Source organism: Microtus pennsylvanicus, chromosome 13 (genome assembly GCF_037038515.1).
Source record: "Microtus pennsylvanicus isolate mMicPen1 chromosome 13, mMicPen1.hap1, whole genome shotgun sequence".
Classification (NCBI taxonomy): Eukaryota; Metazoa; Chordata; class Mammalia; order Rodentia; family Cricetidae; genus Microtus; species Microtus pennsylvanicus.
In genome coordinates, this window is record NC_134591.1 from 51,024,317 (window position 1) to 51,043,414 (window position 19,098).

A 19,098-nucleotide genomic window follows, 5' to 3' on the forward strand; every position below is an offset into this window, starting at 1 on the left:
ATATGTGGAGTATCTGGGAGACAGCTTAAACTACTAGGGAGCCAAAAATAAGACAGGCCATCAGCCAAGACACTAGCCAGTCTGGTGCTCAGCCTCCTTTCTCTACCTTATTCCCTGATACTCTGTATGGTAAGGAGTTCTGTCCAGGTCTTGGTAGTAGCTCCAGCACTTCCCACACAAGTGAGCATTGTGCCATGGGACAGACACTGGAGAGGTGTTTATCATTGTTTGCCTAGACAGGCACTGGAAGGTACAAGTGATAGGATTTTGGGGCATTTGTAGCACTGGAGAGGTGTGTGTTACACTTTTACACAGGGTGTTTATGACACTTATGCACTTCCTATGGGTTCTGAGGGGAGAAATGGGAGTAGAGGTGGTCAGTAGGTGGGCTGTAAAACTAGGAGCTGAAAGAACGGGGAGAGATGGCTCAGCAGTTAAGAGCACTGCCACTCTTCCAGAGGATTCAGTTTTGATTCCCGACACCCACTCGGTGGTTCACAGCCTTCTGTAATTCCAGTCCTAGGGTATCTGACATATATGCAAGCAAAACACCCATACCCATAAAAAATGTAAATTATTGGGACTGGAGAAATGTCTTGTTGGTTAAGAGCACTAGCTGCTGGAGAGATGGCTCAGTGATTAAGAGCACTAGGTCCTCTTCGAGAGGACTGGGGTTTAGTTCCTAGCACCCCCATGGTGGCTCACAACCATTTATAACTCCAGTCTAAGAGTATCCTAGGCTTCTTTCTGGCCTCCTCAGGCACTGCATGCATGTGGTGTACATACATATATGTAGGCCTAACACTCGTACACATGCAATAATAAATTTATCTTCTTAATAAGAAGCTAGGAATGGGAAATAATCTGCACATAGTTCCTTTAGCTTCTTTAAGCAATGGTTTGACTCTAGAGATTTGAGGTTTGCTTTCCCTGGGAGGACTAGCAGCCTGGCCTGAGGGGCATCCCAGTGCATCCGCCTGCATTCTGGTTCTGTTTGGGAACTCGCCCTAGCAGCATGTCTGGGAACAGTTCCAGCTGTGCTGCCAGACCCAGACGCAGGTGACGGCCTTTCGTCTGTACTGTAGGGAAACCAAGAGGAAATTAAATGTCATCTGCCCCCTGCACAGCAGGTTGCTGCCAGATCAGACACTGTTGATCAGAGTTGTGCAGAGGGCACCCGAGGGAAGACTTCTGCTGCATCCATGCCCTCTGAGCTGTGGCAACTCCCAGGTGATGGCCTGGCTCGGTCCCACAGCTTTCTCTTCCTGGCTGGGTTCACCCTGGCCTAGAGCCCAGCCTAGTGCTATACGGCAGCTGTGGACTCTGCCATGCCAGAGAGGCATGTACACCAGTGGGAAGGAATGAGAAGGGCAGGGTCTGGCAGTAGAGGATACACAGGAGGCAACAAATAGACCTGGGTTTAAGTCGTGGATCTGTTGCTTAGGATCTTGGGACAGTCTCAAGAGCACTCACAACCTGCTCTGTCTCCTGACATCTGTGGGAAGTAGCTGCCTCTATAACAGGTGCAGAGACTTTTCACCCATCTTCCTCAGGTCCAGAAGGATGGTGTCTAACATGTTCCTCTGGGCCTCTTTGTGGAGTTAGCTACAGTTCTGTGAGGTAGGATGGGCAGTAAGTTGACCAGGCCACCCTTTTGCTGCCTGGGCCCTTCCTTTCCTTTTCCTCCTAACTGAACAGCCAAGGCCTCCGAGATAAGCCTGTGGGATGTTGTTAAATCATGGTAGGAAGCAGCCCAGAGGTCACCCATCTAATGGGGCTTGGCTGGCTCCCTCCAGCCTCACACTTAGTATGCCCCTTCCTGTTTTAGAAAACATCAGGATTTGCCCCAGTCTCCCCTCCCCTTGAAGTCTTGGTTGGGCCATAGTGCTCAGTTCCTCGGTAACATATATTAACAAGGCTCTGGAAAAGATGTTTTAGTACTGACAGAGTTCTCCCAAGAAAACTCCCTACCCTCCACCTCACCCCCACCCTCCAGCTGAAGCATGGCTGCCGGTGGTGAAATTCATTAGTGTTCCCTGACAGCAGTGGCGACAGAGGCGCTCACTGTCTGCTTCCTGCTCCCTCGCTCTTGCTGCTGCTTCACGCGCACTGATATTTAAATCTGATGGGCTGCTTATAGACTTCTTGTACCATGACAAGTTTGGGGAGGGGGCTGGGGAAGAGGAGACAGACAGGGAGCCAGCTGTCATGCTGGTATTTCAGACAGTACTCTCTCCTGACCCTTTTCAGGCTCTTGCAAGTGTATCATCTTTCTGAAGCCTGTGGTTGGAATTGTAACCTGCAGATATCCCAGAGGATAGGAGCAAGTGTAAGTGTGGAGGAAAGTGGGCCGATAAGTCAGCAGTGCATCCTCCCAGGGCTCTGGGCTGGCAGAGAACAGTGGAGGGACAGTGCACATGCTTGTTGAACAGGGAATTAAAGCTGAGACTGTAAGTGCTACAGGGTATTGCCCTCCATCGTCAGGAACACGGGGGCCTTCCTCAGTAGTTGCTTCCAGACTACTATGTTTATGCTGTGGTTATCTTCCAGGTGCACCTGGAAGCCACTGAATAGAGGAACCAAGTTTGAGTAGCTTCTGATCTGAGCATCCTGGGGCTCAGCAGTGCTCATAAAGCTGTGGTGGGGTCGGTTAAGGTTCTCCTACTTTGTGTCTGGAATGGGCCCTTGACTTTTGTACCTGGTATTTGTATGCTTCGTCTTTAAACTTGAGGAGTCCCTGGCTTCCTCCTCCATAACTCCTCCCCTCAGTCCATTTCTGAAGCTATTGAGTGATTCTGGAGCTTTGCCTTTGCCATTTATCCCCAGATCACTTTTCTAGTATCTTTCCTTACCTCGCTTCATCTGGCAAAGAAGCATCTCCAAACTGCAGGTTTGATGTCTGCTGCCTTCTATCCAAAACTCTCCTCTGAGCCCCTGGTTTCAAAATCTGTCTCCCTTGACTGGCTCCTTTAGTTCTCTTAGCTTAGGAGGAATGGAGGTGATGTCTTTTACTCAAGGACAGTGACCACTTGGTCAAGTGCAGATTAGTGCAACAAAGCCCTAGAGCAGGATTGGGGTGAGGTGAGGTGGTGAGGTGCACTGCCTGCCTAGAGCAGGATTGGGGTGAGGTGTGGTGGTGTGGTGCACTGCCTGCCTATTGAGAGTCTTTCGAGCTCCAGGTCCCTCCATGGTGGAGGTCATGAGGAATAGGCCAGGCTCCTTTCTTGCCTCCTCAAGTCTTGTCCATGTCAGTGGTGCAGCCATCCCAGACACACAGACTGGTCTGTCTGTTGGAGAGGGGTTACTCGTAAACATACTGATGTCTTCTGTTGGAGGGTAGACCAAGAATGTTTCTTTGGAGGGGGATGGGGCGTCTGTAGACATAAATGTATTCTTTGGTTGTGTTGTTTGGTTTGGTTGGTTGGTTTTCAAGACAAGATTTCTCTGTATAACCCTGGCTCTCCTGGAACTTGCTCAGTAGATTAGGTTGACCTTGAACTCAGAGATCTACCTGCCTCTGCTTCCCAAGTGCTGGGACTAGAGGTATGCTCATAAGTCTGTTCTTGAGCTGTCAAAGACTGCTTTTGATGTGATCAGCACCTGTAATCCTACAGTTGCCACTCTTTCCACATCCAGCACTCTCCTGCATCCTGTCCTGTAGACGTCTAGCCCTCAGTTCCTGGCTAGGTATCTTTTCCTTATTCCCTGTTCTTGCTGATTCCTAGCCCTGAGTGGTGGCCTGGTTAGAGCAGGCCATGTCTTTTGACATGGCATATCACACAAGTGAGATGGAGAATAACTAGCTTTGATAAGTAGGAGGCTTGAGCATTAATTTTTTATACATCAGCAGTGACCAAGTGAGTGAATTCAATTATGAGTCTGCTTTTTCTTCACTCTCCTCCCTACGATGTGGTGGTTCAGAGTTGAGACAAGGAAACCTGTTGAAATGAGAAACCCCTATTTCCTAGCTTGACCCCCTTACTAATTCGGGTTAAATTGCTGTGCTATTGCAGTGGTGACACATTGTGTCTGCTTCTGTTTGTATAAGAGGATGCAGTGGGGGAGGAAGGACCAATTTGTGCAGAGATAAAAGGTGTCACAGGCAGATAACTAACGTTCCAGCCTCATGCCTGCTCTCATTGTTGCTCAATTTGCTCCGTCTGTAAGCCCAGCCTTCCCTTCTTTCTTCCTTCCCTCCCCTTGGTCATATTTTACCTCTATGCCACAATGTAATGATGCCCTGCGTAGTGGGGGAGGAGATAGGCACCTCTGGCTGACAGCCCTTCCTGATAACCAAATTCCAGCCCATCCATCACTAGCCACTCTCCTCAACTTGAGGAAAAGTGATCGTGAAAGGCGGGCTGTTCATCACTCGAGCTCTGTTTATCTCCTCTGGGTGGGGAATGGAAGCAGGAGAGACAAAGAGCCATGTCCCCAGCTAAGTGCTGCTCAGGTTAGTGTGGCTGGCATATGCTGGATGCAGACTTACATCATGTAGGCTGTGGCACTCTGACTAGGTGGTATACTTAGACAGGGCTCCAGGGGTCGGGGGTCGTTCCTGGGGCTCAGTCTCTCTTCACTAGCAGAGTAGTCGCATAGAGAACTGTGGCAGTTCTGAAATGTGGGACAGCTGGGGACAACACTGAGAGTGTTTGTGTTGGAATGGGCAAATGAGAAAGCTGCATGTACCTCAGAGGTGCCCCTTTGCAGGGTCTTTGCTCTGACTTCTCTTGACCCACTCCTTTACAAAGTTGGTCCTCTTCCCTTCATGGTCCACTGATGACTGAGACATTCCTTCTCTACATGTCACAGGAACACAATGGTTTCTAGAGATGAGTGATGTCTACACATTTCGGTGCTGTTTGGTCATCAGGACTGACAATCCATGCCATTCTGAGATCCAGGTGCCATGGCATTTCCTGTGAGGCGGAAAGGAGTATATGATGACTGCAGCCTGCTGGTCCCTCCTCTCTAAAGTCTTGAGTCTGCTAAAAAGTCAGACTCCCAAGATGGGTTTATTGGTGAAAATTTGAAGGGAGCAAAACCTTTCAGGAATAATGTCCACGTCTTCTTCCAGCACAGGTGTCTGCTCTCTTGCTGGACCTGCCTTTTGGAATCTGCCTGCAGTCTATCTGTCAGACCTCTGTGGTCTCCTCAACTCAAACCTTGTGGCACTCCCCCAAGCTCCATTCACCAAATCTTCAAAGCTGAAGCCTGCTTAACAATGGTTCCACCTTGGTCATACCCATTAGCAAGGGGTGGAGTGTGGGGGCTCCCTTAATGAGCTACTCCCCTGCTTTGACTGGCGCCAAGCTCACCACACCTGTTTGCTATCAAGGCTGTCTGGGCCAAGCCAGAAAGGCTCAGTTGCAGGTGGTAGGCCTGAATGAAGGCTGGGTTGGGGAAGGTGGGGCTCCCTTTGCTTTGTTGTCTGTCTGTGGGGAGAGACATTGTCTTACAGTTTTATCCTCCCATGTTCTCTTCTTTCTAAGCAGAAGCTCTTGTTTTGTTGTTTAAAAGTGTCAGCAGGAAGCTAGACAAGTGAGGAGTCTGGCAAACATCTGAGGATAGGGTTTGAGGTTCTTTTCTGATGACTTGATAAGAGCAAGACCACATGGTAAATGCCAAGGTATGGGCCCTTTCTGGCTCTAGGCCCACAGCATTTGAAGAGTGATCATGTACCTTGCTTTAGAGCCCACAGGCAGGACTGGTGTGCACGTGTGGGGGGTGGATGGTGTCCTTAAAAGGGGCCCCTTGTATTCATGAAACTGAAGGAAGTTTTGATTTGGTGGAGAAAAAAAGTCCCATTCCTTTTTATGGCCTGGACATAATTGGGTCTTTTCTATTGGCCATCAGTGATGTCATTCCGACCCCTCATAAAGAAGGGGAAATCACACCTGTGGACTCGGTGCATAAAATTTCATTGGGCAACAGTAATAAGCATGACCAGATGATGTTTGGGCAGTTGGGGAGCTTTGTGCCCAGTGAATCCAGCTGCATGGAGACCTGGGCACCATAAACTTGCCTGCACATTTATGCCCGCAGGCTAGTTCAGGGCCCACTGCCAGTGGCTCTTTTTCTTGGGATCAATATCTGGTAGAAACTGAGCATTTGGACCCTTTGTGTCTGGAGTCTTTGCCCTTTTCTTTGCCAGATTAATGGAACCGTGTATTATCTACTGGTCCCTACTGACTTTAGGCTCCTAGAATGTTGAATGAAGATAGGACCTTGAGCAGTAACTACCATCCTACCCACCTCTACAAGGTTCCAAGCTTTGCCTTCTCAGAGATGAGTCAAAGTCTCTAGGAGAATATGTGCAGTTGGCACCCATATATTCAGAAGCCTTAGAGTTCATTTCTAGTTCTATTCTTGACTTGTTACATGATTGAACAAATTCTTTTTCTTCACTGAATCTGTTTCCTCGTTTGTGTAGGGAATGGTGACCACTCTAACCCGCCTTGTGCTCACTGTGCTGGGATGTCTAGCTATTGTCCCATGAGACACCTAGAAGTTCAGGTTCTAGCTCTTGGTTCTATCTTTCATGAAGTTGAGTCTGGGCCCTACTATATTTGTATTGTTTATGCTGGGAATCACAGGACTGGAATATTCAGAGGAGCACTAGCAACCCTACTCTTCTCCTTAGATCTGCAAATTCATGCATGGAGTTCCCCCTTCATACTTCAGTCAGATATAGAGTACAGAGAGGCACTAAGGATTGCTGTTGGTCTGTGGGAGTTTGAATGTAGTTGGCCCCATAATCTCATAGGTGGTGGCCCTATTAGGAGGTGTGGCTTTGTTGGAATGAGTGGGTATGGCCTTGTTGGAGGAAATGTGTCACTGTAGAGGCAGGCTTTGAGGTTTCCTATGCTCAGGATACCGCCCAGTATCTCATTTGGCTTCCTGTTGCCTGAAAGGTGTAGGACTCTGAGCCACTTCTGCAGCACCTTGTCTGCTGCACCCTATATGCCATTCACTGCTCCAAACAACCCTCATCTGAGGGTCCCTCCAAGTGGCTTCATGACCATAGCAGTCCAAGAGGCATTCACGGGGAGGATGCATGAGTTGATCCTGAGCTGGAAAATGGAATCAGCCAGAGTAGAAGGACTGAGTCTTGGATTTGGAGTTCACAGGATCCTACCCCAGGCTGCTGAGTGGCTCCTGAGGAACTCCAGGCTATCTTGCCCTCTCCAGACCTCAGCTTGCCTGTCAATGATGCAGGGACAATGAGGGTTACACCTATGGGGTGAATGAGAACAGATCCAGTAATGATCCACTCCATGCCCACAGTAGCAGCTAACGTGGGGGTGACCAGGCGTCCTTTTTCCCAGGGCCCTTGATCATTTATTTTTTTGGTTAATTAAATGATAAAATTTTATATCTGATTATTTACTACCAGTCCGTGCCATTATGAGCTCCTATATAAATCACACAGGGAGCTAGGCTCCAGGACACCCCTATATCTGCTCCTCAACAGAACCTTGGAGGGGCCCAGGAGGGGAGAGACTGTCCTGGAAAGGCCACGCTTGATCCGACTCCCTTGACCCCAGTTTGATCCAGTGTCCTACACCATTAGGACTCCCAACCAGAGCCTGCCATGTACCCTGCCATGATGATAATAGACTGAATCTCTGAAACTGTAAACAATTAAGTGTTTTCCTTTGTAAGCCATGGCCATGGTGTCTCTTTACAGCAATTAAAACCCATGTTCAGATATGAATGACTGTTTAGATGATCTTTCTTTCTGGTCTGTTCTCACTGTAGCTCCTGTAGAGAGGAGCAGGCAGGATCTCACTGATCTAGACCCTTCCTACCTGGAGGTGTTGTCTATAGTTGTCATGTACCATCGAAATCCCTCAGAAAGGGGACTTGAGAGATGGCTCAGCAGTTAAGAGCACTGACTCTTCTTCCAGAGGTCCTGAGTTCAATTCCCAGTAACCGCATGATGGCTCACAACCATTTGTAATGAGATTTGGTGCCCTCTTCTGGGGTGCATGTACGCATGCAGGCAGAATACTGTATATGTAATAAATCTTTAAAAATAATAATCTTTTTTTAAATATTTATTTATTATGTATACAATATTCTTTCTGCGTGTATGCCTGAAGGCCAGAAGAGGGCACAGATGGTTGTGAGCCACCATGTGGTTGCTGGGAGTTGAACTCAGGTCCTCTGGAAGAGCAGCAGGCAATGCTCTTAACCATTGAGCCATCTCTCCAGCCCCTAAAAATAATAATCTTAAAATAATAATAAGTAATCTTTTTAAAAAATCCCACAGAAAAGGGAATCCCTTGGGGCTGTCTGCCCTTTTCTGGTTAGGTCCCTGTGTTCCTCCTTGTTTTGAGGCCTCTCCACAATAGACCTCAATGTAATTTTTCTGAAACAGTGAGCTTAGCAATCATTTTCTAGGACACAAAGGATAAGAAACATCAAAGAAAAAGAAGCAAATGATGCGATTTAAACGATCCAATTGCAGTTTGCTTCTCAGGAAATTCCGTTCTAGCTGCTCAGGCCACTTCTTACCCTTAGAAGCCTTGCTTAATGGCTTCAGGTCCTTGGTCCCTGGCCCTATGTGGGCATACCACTTCTGGATACCCCTTCATCAGCCAGAAATTCTCCTCCAGAAAGCTAGCTAGTTACAGATAATGTTGCTGTGCCACCTGTCTTTGAAAGAAACCTGCCACTCCAGAAAGTCAGTGCCAGGTGTGATGACATGCGCTTTTAATTCCAGCACTCGGGAGGCAGAGGTGATCTCTCTGAGTTCAAGGCCAGCCTGGTCTATAGAAAGAGTTCCAGGACAGACAGGGCTGTGTAGAAAGACCCTATCTCAAAAGAAAGACGTAATGCATCTTAGTTTAACTTCCTGAGGTTAACTTCCTATTAGTATCTGTCAAATATTTGAATGGTAATGAAAGGGAGGTTAGATTTCCCTTCAACTTCCTGAGGTGAACTTGTTTCAACTAGATTCTCTAGCCACAGTTCCTAAGAAAAGGCGCCTGTACTTGTGTTCTCCATCGCCTTGTCTCTCAGAGGTTCTTCCTTCTACTCTTCCTTGCCTAGCCCACTGCTGTTAACACTGCTCACTAGGTTCACGGGGCCTCCAGATTATGAAGTCCATTGGGTTTTCTCACGTCTCATCTTATTTGGTCACTCTAATATTTGACACTAATAATTTGATTTTAAGCTAAAAAATCAGCTCTGTGGCCAGACGTGGTAGTGCACACCTTTAGTCCCAACACTCGGGAATCAGAGGCAGGTAGATCTCTGTGTTCTACAAAGCAAATTCCAAGACAGCCTGAGCTGTTACAGAGAGAAACCCTGTCTTGAAAGACAGAACAAACAAAAATATCAGCTTTATGTATTACAGAAAAGGAATGCATGCTTCAAGAATTTAGGCTAACCACAAGTGATAGGAAGTGGCGTCAAAAGGACATATGTGACCTCAGGTTCCTGATGTCATGAGAAGGGGCAATGAGTCGAGAGAGTCTTGACTCATAAAGCATTGTCTCTTAGGAACCGTGCAGAGACCCAAGGCCTGTGGCCTGGAGCAGGGTAGCAGGTGGAAAGCTATCTGAGCTCTTGGATCTTAGGAAGGTTCTGGGAAGAAGATGTGCAAGTCTTTTCTCTCTCTCTTTTTTTGTTTAGTTAACATTTTTTCCTTTATTTTGCGTACCGTCCACAGTTTCCTCTCCCTCCTCCCATTCCCTACCCCCAACTCTCATCTTTTCCCCTCCCCAACCATCTCCATTCAGAAAGGGCAGGCTTCCCATGAATTGAACATAGCATGGCACATCAAGTTGAGGCAGGACTGAGCTCCTCTCCCTGTGTAAAGGCTGGGCAAGGTGACCCAGCATGAGGAACAGGTTCCCAAAAGACAGCTAAGTGCAAGGGACAGGTCCTATTCTCACTGTGAGGAGTCTTACAAACAGATCAAGCTACACAAGTGTCACACACATGCAGAGTGCTTAGGTTGATCTCTGGCAGTCTCCCTAACTGTTGGTCAGAGTCCATGTGCTCACATGAGCTCAGGTCAGCTGTTACTGTGGGTTCCTCTGTTATAACCTTGACTCCCCTGGCTCAAACAATCCCTCCTCTCTTTCTTCAGGACTCCCAGAGCCCAGCCCAGTGCTTATCTGTGGATCTCTGCGTCTCTTTTCATCAGTTACTGGATAAAGACACTGTGATGACAATTAGGGTCGTCACTAGTCTGATTACAGTAGATGAAGATGTGGAAGTCTTGTTCTCTGTAATTTCTTTTCTTTTAAGACAGGGTCTCTCCATTATGTAGCCTTGGCTGTCCTAGAACTCACTATGTAGACCAGACTGGTCTTGAACTCACAAAGATCTGCCTGCCTCTGCCTCCGAAGTGCTGGGATTAAAGGCGTGTGACACCATACCCGGTTTTTGTTTTGTTTTTGTTTTGTGGCATAATTTCTGAAGACTCATTTTCCCTTCTTGAGCCCTGTGTTAGTCAGTTTTCTGTTACTGATACACACCTGAGATACCAGTTTTTAAAAAGGGAAGGCCGTTTACTTGCTCCTCTTTTGGAGGACTGGGAACGTAGTCCAATTGTTAGAGTACTTACCTAGCATGCCTGACACCCTGGGTTTGACCCCAACACTGCCTAAAAGTGTAGTGGCACAGGTTTCTAATTCTAGTATTTGGGAGCTGGAGTCAGGAGGGCTACATGGGACCCTATATTTAAAAAAAAAAAAAAAAAAGGAGCGGGGTGTGGTGGTGTATGCCTTTAATCCCAGCACTGAGCAGAAGCAGGTAGATCTCCGAATTTGAAGCTAGCCTGGTCTACATTGTGAGTTCCAGGCCAGCTAGGACTATAGAGTGAGATCCTGTCTGAAGCAAACAATCAAACGGGCTAGAGAAGTGTCTCAATGGTTAAGAGCACTTACTGTTCTCACAGAGGACCCAGGTTAAATTCCCAGCATTCATATGGTATTCACAATCATCTGTAGCTCCAGTTCCAGGAGATCTGACATCCTCTTCTGACCTCTCCACCAGGCACGTGATGCACAGACATATGTCTGAGCAAAAACACTCATGCATATAAAATAATAAATCTAACGCAGACAGCTCTAGAGCAGCAGCAGGAAGACCACAATAGACTACAGTAGACCTCGTAGATCACTTTGAGGGAAAATGTACATAAAGTCCTTAACGTGAGGCTAGAGAAATGGCTCAGAGGTTAAGAGCACTGATTGCCCTTTCAGAGGTCCTGAGTTCAATTCCCAGCAACCACATGGTGGCTCACAACCATCTGTAATGAGATCTGATGCCTCTTCTGGCCTGCAGGCATACATGCAGGCAGAACACTGTATACATAATAAATAAATAAATCTTTTTTAAAAAGTCCTTAACGTGTTAAAAATAGAATTTAACAAATTAGGAAGTAGTAGCAGCTGATGTTACTCTGTGTAATATCTGAAAACTCACATTTTGTTCTGAGGAATGCCCCTGAGCCCAGTATCCATGGTGCTGGAGGTGGGATATCTTCCTCAGCTGGGGACCCTGCTGATGTGTTGACCCTGTGCTTTCTTTGTTCTGTAGACTTTGTTTTGTTTTGTTTTTTGCTTTGTAACTTAAGACTCTGCACTTGAGACATGTGTGTTTCCAACTTATTTTCTCCTCTTTTTTTGTAGGCTCCCAGGCCAGTGCCATTATTTAGGCCTGCCCGTGGCGGATTACTTCAAGCAGTGGATTAATCTGAAAAAGGTACCATCTGAGCTTCACCCAGAGCCGCTGGTTCTCCTGTACTTCCCCCCACCCCCCAACTCTTGTGTCTTTCCTTTTCTTTATTTTCTCAGTATCCCTTTTTTCTCTTCCCTGGGTAATAATGCACTGAAATGTTGATATTTCTGGGGATGGGGAGCTGCTTAAATGTCAACTACTAGTAGGTGGAGTCCGATTTGTGTCTTCCAAACAACATAGAAGTCCCAGTTAGAGAAATTTTTTTTTCTTTCTGAATCTCTGGGCTGAGCTGTGCTGTCACTAGGAGAAGCATGGTACTTCATCTTTTTTTTATATACTACTGAGCGTGGTCTTTGTGCTCTAGTTAGGAAGAGGGGTTTGCCTAAGCTGGCTTTGCTCTTACCTGGCCCTAGCAGAGCCTTTTTCATGTAGGGGAGGACAGTGGAAGCTAGACCCTTGGGGCATGAAGGAGGATCTTGGCACTAATACAGCATTGTAGGCCTAGGAGAGTTTGCATAGGGTTGTGGGCCTCAAAAGTATCCTGTATAGCTTGGACAGTCCCCTGATAGTAAGTCACACAGGAAACTAGCCTTCCCTAGCAGGTGCTGTGCTTCCTAGGTGAGCAAAAGAAGTAATGTAGTAATGGGTTTCTTGGTTCCTTGCTCTAGAGGAATTATTGCTCCAGGAGTCCCCAGCCGCTAGGAGAATGATATTCACATGTCATCCTCCTAGAGCAGCCTCAGGATCTACTTGAGGCATCCAGGCAACTTAGTGACGCTCAGGGATCTTGAAGAAGGGAAAGCACAGCAGGATCAGGATGGCGGCTCCCTGTAGGCTTAGGGGAAAGAGGCCATTGCAAGGTCACATTAGATACTGTGAAGATTGGGATCTTAGACTGGGTAGCCAAGGAAGGGGAGTATGCCAGGAGGAGATTGCCTTGTAGGCAGAAAGAGCAACCTGCTTTTGTGGGTGGATGTGGAAGAACAGTAGGGGAACTAGTTTTGTGAGTATTTGCTCCATACAAGGGTGGCGGTGGACTCGGTCCCATCTTTGTTTTCCTTTCCCTCATGTGCATCCTTTGTACTCTTCTTCGTTCTCTGTCCCGCCACCTCCTGATGGTCACTCACAAAGCTGAGTCTGTGACACTGCTTCTCACTTTTGACTGAGGAGACTAGGCTGTCCTAGCGTCATACTTTGGTCTGGCTGTCTCCCTTCAGGAAACACGCCTCTTGCCTTTTTTTCATCATCATCAGGCACATTCCCTCTCTCTGCGGTTCAGACATCACTTCTGCTGAGCTTCTCTTGCTGTGAGGCTCCCTGGACTTGGGATATCAATGAACTCAGTTAGCAATAAATCCATTCTCATTTACTTCCAGGTGTGTCCTTCCGGGGCACAGACAGAGCCTGATTCTAGCCTCAGTGGCTGGACTGGGGTCAGCTAGACTCAGAGTGTGTATGCTTGCTGGCCACCTCCTCACTGAGAACTACTTTCATAGAGACCCTCTTGGGTGGAGCATGCATGTGTAGATAGACACTGTCCAGGAAAACAGTGTGCCAGCTGTCAAAACTTATCTGAGACTGCTTGCCAGCCTCAACAAATGCAATGTGAAGGCCCAGCCAGGCGAGGCAGCCACTGACCATTAAAAATTACTCTGTGAAGTTCACTAGAATTTTGTGTATGATAACTCTCTGCCTTTAGGTTCCTAGGCAGAAGGGCAGGAGAGTAGCTGACCCATATGGTAACACTAGGGTCACCTTGGTGCTTTAGGCTGTCTTGAACCTCTTCAATCAATTTTCTACTGGACTGCCAAGATATGAAAGAAAAGAATGGGTATAAAGGGAAACTGAGGACTCTACTCCCAGTTAACCTTGTATTTTCTTCTTGTGAGGTAATCCAAGCAGGCTTGGGAAAAAGAAGGAATCAGATCCCTTCCTCTCTAGCCCCAGCCTATATTGTGCTTCAGGTGTGTGACTATGTGAGTCCGCATTTCCAAAGGCCTCTAATCTGAGAAGAAATGAGAGACTTTTTTCAGCTCTCCTCTCCTTCAGAAACTGTGGGCTGCCTCAGAAAAGGGAATTTTCCAACAGCTGTGTTTTGACATCTCCTACTTCCACCTACTTCCCCTGTAGCAGAGTGGCAAAAGCCACTGTTGGCTGACATTTGGGATGTTGTTGAATGATCTTAGATTTTTATTGAGCTGTCAACTTTAAGACTTGAAGCTCTGCTCCCAGCTCTTTTGAAGAGATTAGAAATGTTACTAAGGAATAAGAGAATACACATGCATGTATGCACACACATATACATATGTGTGCTTTCACATAAACATAGTCATCTGCAGAAATACTGGGAAATATGTATAGACGTAGTGTCTATACATATACCCATAGAGCACAAAGATATAACATACACAACTCATCCATAAACACACTCTGGAGCGCTTTCTCTGTGTCAGGCACCGTGTTAAGTTCTGGAACTCTAACAGAGAAGCTGACTGTTGAACATCATTTCACTTCTGTGTAGTAACATGTTTAGGACCATTGAGAGCTGTGGATCGCTTAAGAAAGAAGTAGATTTACTGAGGTAGAGTCCGAGAGTAATTTCCTGGGGAAGGATATCTACAGTCTAGTCTGGAGGAGGAATTGGCCAAGCTTAGGGAGCAGCATATGGGGAAGCCCTGAGGTGAGGAGATGCATGGCTTCTTTATAAAAGCTGAGAAGACAAAATTTTTGCCTCTTGTTCATTGTTCTACCCCCCATCACTTTGGATGGTTCACAGTACAGGGAAACTTAATTCTATTTCCTGAATGAGTGACTGCCAAGACATAGGGGCTGTGAGAAGAGGAAAGTGGCATGCGGTGAAGCCGGAAGCTGAGGCCAGAGCTTGACCATGTTTTTTTTTTTTTTTTTTTTTTTTGGTTTTTTTTTTTTTGGTTTTTTTTTTTTTGGTTTTTTTTTTTTTTTTTTTTTTGGTTTTTCGAGTCAGGGTTTCTCTGTGGTTTGGGAGCCTGTCCTGGAACTAGCTCTTGTAGAGAACTGTAAGAGACCAGTTACTGGTTTTTCTAAATGGATTTGGATTTGGTGTTTGTAGGTGGGACATTTAAAACATTCTTTGGGTAACATTACTGAACTTGTAGCATCTCAGGCCTGTTTATCAAATACCAGTTTTGATTCTCTACTGTGATTGTACAACCAAATATGTACATGCACATACACACAGATCCCCAGCAGCTCACGGAGGGTGGGATGGGAGAGCTCTGCTCCTGGTTGAGAGCTATAAAATAAGACCATTGCCACAGTTCAGGTGGAACATGGCAGTTGCTTGGTTTATATGGCTAGCTGTGGAAGGTAGAGAACTGCAGCACGAATCATAAAACCCAGAGACAGATATTGGGGTTCAAGCTGAAGATCAGAAAAGCAAAGCAGTCAAGCCACTAGAGAAGTCTTATTGCTACCAAGGCTGGGAGATTGCAGACTGAGCTTTGAGCCTCTGTCTCCTCCTGTTTTATATTCCCCTTTAGTGCTGGGATTAAAGGTGTGAGCCACCACTACCTAGATCTGTTTCTGCATTGATCTTACATAGCCTAGGGTGTCCTTGAACTCAGAGATCCATCTACTTGTCTCCCAAATCCTGGGATTAAAGGTGTGTGACACCACTGCCTGCCTTCTAGTGACTTAGTTTTACCTTCTGATCTTCAGGCTAGCTTTATTTATTAAAAAATAAATAAAATATCATTATAGAGAACTGGGGTGGTTGTAAAATGTTGAATGGTGTAGTCAATTCTGTTATGATACAAACATATAGGTTCCTAAAAATCCCTGAACTAGCTAGATGTGGCCACCCAGGTTTGTAATCCCAGCACTTAGAAGGTTTTTAAACAGGAGAATTGTCTTTAATTCAAGGCCAGCCTGAGCTAGAGAGTTGAAGACTAATCTGGGTTACAGAGTAAGACCTTGTCTCAAAAACCAAACCAAACAACAAAATTTCTTAGACTAAAGGAAATCGTCCAGTAGAAATGACCTAGGAAGTGCATCACACCGAAACTCCATCATAGCATAGCAAAGAAAGACAGACATTTACTTTAATTGATAGTATAGTTTCAGTTAAATGATTAAGAAATACATAAATGCGGGCGGTGGTGGCACACGCCTTTAATCCCAGCACTCGGGAGGCAGAGGCAGGCGGATCTCTGTGAGTTCGAGACCAGCCTGGTCTACAAGAGCTAGTTCCAGGACAGGCTCCAAAACCACAGAGAAACCCTGACTCGAATAACCAAAAAAAAAATAAAAAATAAAATAAAAAATAAAAAAAATAAATGCTATAAAAGCACTTTGAATAAAAAATCTAAAATTTACATATAGAAATAGAAGGGCTATAGTTGGTGAATTATTGTGAAGGGGGATGGGGGCAGGAGATTGTCTGAAATCAAATGGGAAATTGTAACCAGAAGGATGTGGCTGTAACATGTATGATGAGCTTAGTGTTGGCTGTTAGGTGTGTTGTAGATGTGCATGCATGCATTTTATATGATCTGACAGAGTTCCCTGTTCAGCCAAGTTTAGCTTCCTTTATTTCCTCTATCTTTGTAAGAATCTCACTATTTAGCCCAGGCTGGCATAGCACTTTACTTTTCCTGCCTTTACTCCACGAGTATTGGGATTAGAAGTAACCACATCTCCCCGAGTACTGGGATTAGAGGTGTCCACTACCACATCTGGGATTAGAGGTATCCACTACCATATCTGGGATTAGAGACATCCACTACCACATCTAGGATTAGAGGTGTCCACTACCACATCTGGCACAACTAGTCTATCATTTGGAAAAATGACAGAAACAAATGCAAAATTGGCATTATGCTAAATTCTTTTTTAACACATCGATTACATTGGGACAAACTTGTTCTTTGAAACTGAGTATTATAACAGTACCAACTGTGTAATGGTGATTGGTTGTCAAAGTTAGGGGTGAAAGAAACAGTCATTATGGCCTTAGAGTTTGAGTGAGCACCTTGGTAAATTAGAATGAATTTTATGTGCTAGTAGAAGGAGAAGCTTAAGATTAAAAAACAAAGAACTTTGGAGACAGAAGGCAGAGCAGTCCAGCTTCACTCTTAAACCAGTGCCCTCTTGCAAGAATGGTACTGACCCATTTGTGTGGGCTGTTCCCATGCCCTAGTGGTCTTTCAAAGGCCCCACCTCTCAGTACTGATAGAGAAGCAGTTCAATTTTAACATGGACTTTGGGGAGGACAGGAGGTCAATCATTTGTGTTCCCCATTAAAGTTCCCACTGGCACACGTGGCAGTGGATCACTTGGAATATATCTAATATGACTGAGAGATAATTCTTAGTTTGTTTTATTTTTATTTTAAATTAAATTATCAATTTAAATTAAAAATTTCCTTGAGAAACTTTTAAGTATTTTTAAACCACTTGATTTAGAGATGCTACATTTTAAACTGTTAATTGTACACAGTCTACTACATTGTTTTTGATAAAGATTTTGCTTCCTAGCTGAGATGTGATAAAACCATTATTTTACCCATCAGACTTGGTCTGAAAAAAAGCCAAATTATCTCATAATTTTTATACTGATATCATGTTGAAAATAATATTTGGACATATTAATTGATTAAATAATATTGTGTTTTACTTAAAACAGTTTTAAGCCTTTATCATCATTATTTTTTATGGGTTTGGGTGTTTTGCCGTCATGTATGTATACCATGTATTGCAGTACCAACAAAGACCAGAAGAGGGCCTCAGACCCTGGTACTGGAATTATAGATAGTTGTGAGCCACCACTGGGCTACTGAGAATCAAACCTGGGTCCCCTGGAAGAGCAACCAGTGCTCTTGGCCGCTGAGCCACCTCTCCAACTCCAACATGTTTTATCTTTTAATGTGACCACTACAAAACTTCAGCTCTCTTGTATATTTGCATTGTGTTTGTACTGAACAGACCTGGACCAGATACTTGGCTTCTGTGCTCCATTGTCTAATCCTCACAACCCTCCTGAACATAGAGAGGTAATGCTTTCACTCCAGTATGTGGCAAAACTGGAGGTGAAGTTAGTTCCACCCAAGTCTTTATGGTACAGAGACAGAGGGCCCCCGAGGGTGGTATCCCAGAGGCTGAGATGGCTGTTTACAGCCCAGAAAGAGATGCATAATTCCAAGGTGAGCAGATGGACCCTAATGACCTTGGTGAGAACGTGTGAGCACAAAGGAAGGATGAGGATAAAGCAAGTGATTTGGGCATAAGTAAGGCAAGGAGGTAAGAGAAATTTAATGTCTTCAGAGCTGCGGTTCTGAAGAAAAGAACAGGTAAGAGATGTGGCATGGCCGGTACAGGACTAAGAAGGGGTTTGGGGTGGAAGGTGGCCAGCCAGGCTGAAAGGCAGGGAGGAAAGGGGGTCATTAGGGATACCTCTGAAAAGGGGAGAGAAGACAGTATACCCTTCCCTACTTCATCCTGACAGAAGAAAAAGAGAGATGGATGCAGATCCATGTCCACAGGCTTGCTGATTTGATGAGGGCAAGCTGAGGTCGTTTTCATCTGGCTCAGGTTGCTTTCTATTGCTGTGCTATTCAGACCATGGCTATGGTAGTTTGAGTAAGGATGACACCACCCCCCAGGCTCACAGATTTGAATAGTCATCCGAAAGTGGCGCTGTATGAGAAGCACTAGGAGCTGTGGCCTTATTGGAGGAAGTATGTCACTAGGGCAGACTTTGAGGTTTCAGAAGCTCAAGCCAGGCACAGCGCCTGTCTGTCTGTCTGTCTGTCTGTCTAACTGTCTCTCTCTCTCTCTCTCTCTCTCTCTCTCTCTCTCTCTCTCTCTCTCTCTCTCTCAGTTTACAGGTCAGAGTGTAGCTTTTAGCTAGGTTTCTAGTACCACACTTGCCTGCCATGTTCCCTACCATAGTGATGATGAGTCACTAAGCCTGTGAAACTGTAAACAAGCCCCAATTAAAAACTTTCTTTTAAAACTTATTTTTGGTTATTTATAGTGTCTCTTCACAACAATAGAACAGTGGCTAACAGTCAGAAACAACTGTAGAAGGAAAGGGTTTATTTGGCTCACATACTCTGGGTCACAATCCATTGAAGGACGCACATGGGCATAGAGGAACATTGCTTACTGACATGTCCGTGTCTTGTCCCTATCCTTATCTCCCTCCCCCGCCCCCGCCTTGTTCCATCAGCCTTCTACACTCCAGGACCACCTGCCAAGGGATGGTACTGCCCCTGGTGATCTGGACCCTCCCATATCAGTCTTTAGTCAAGAAAATGCCACACAGACTTGCCTACAGGCTAACCATATGGAGGCAATTTCTCAAACCAGATTCCCTTTCCCAGGTATGTCTGAGTTTGTGTCAAGTTGACGAAACCAACCA

The 19,098-nt window shown here is 45.7% G+C and overlaps 1 protein-coding gene across 5 annotated transcripts in view; it reads left to right on the forward strand.

Annotated features, from left to right (window-relative positions):
* Positions 1 to 19,098, forward strand: part of Eri3 (ERI1 exoribonuclease family member 3) — a 131,896-nt gene that overhangs the window by 55,651 nt on the left and 57,147 nt on the right. For all 5 annotated transcript variants that reach the window (XM_075946505.1, XM_075946506.1, XM_075946504.1 and 2 more), the window contains one exon: positions 11,652 to 11,724. In XM_075946505.1, the coding sequence (XP_075802620.1) occupies positions 11,652 to 11,724 (73 nt within the window). The remainder of the gene's footprint in view (positions 1 to 11,651; positions 11,725 to 19,098) is intronic.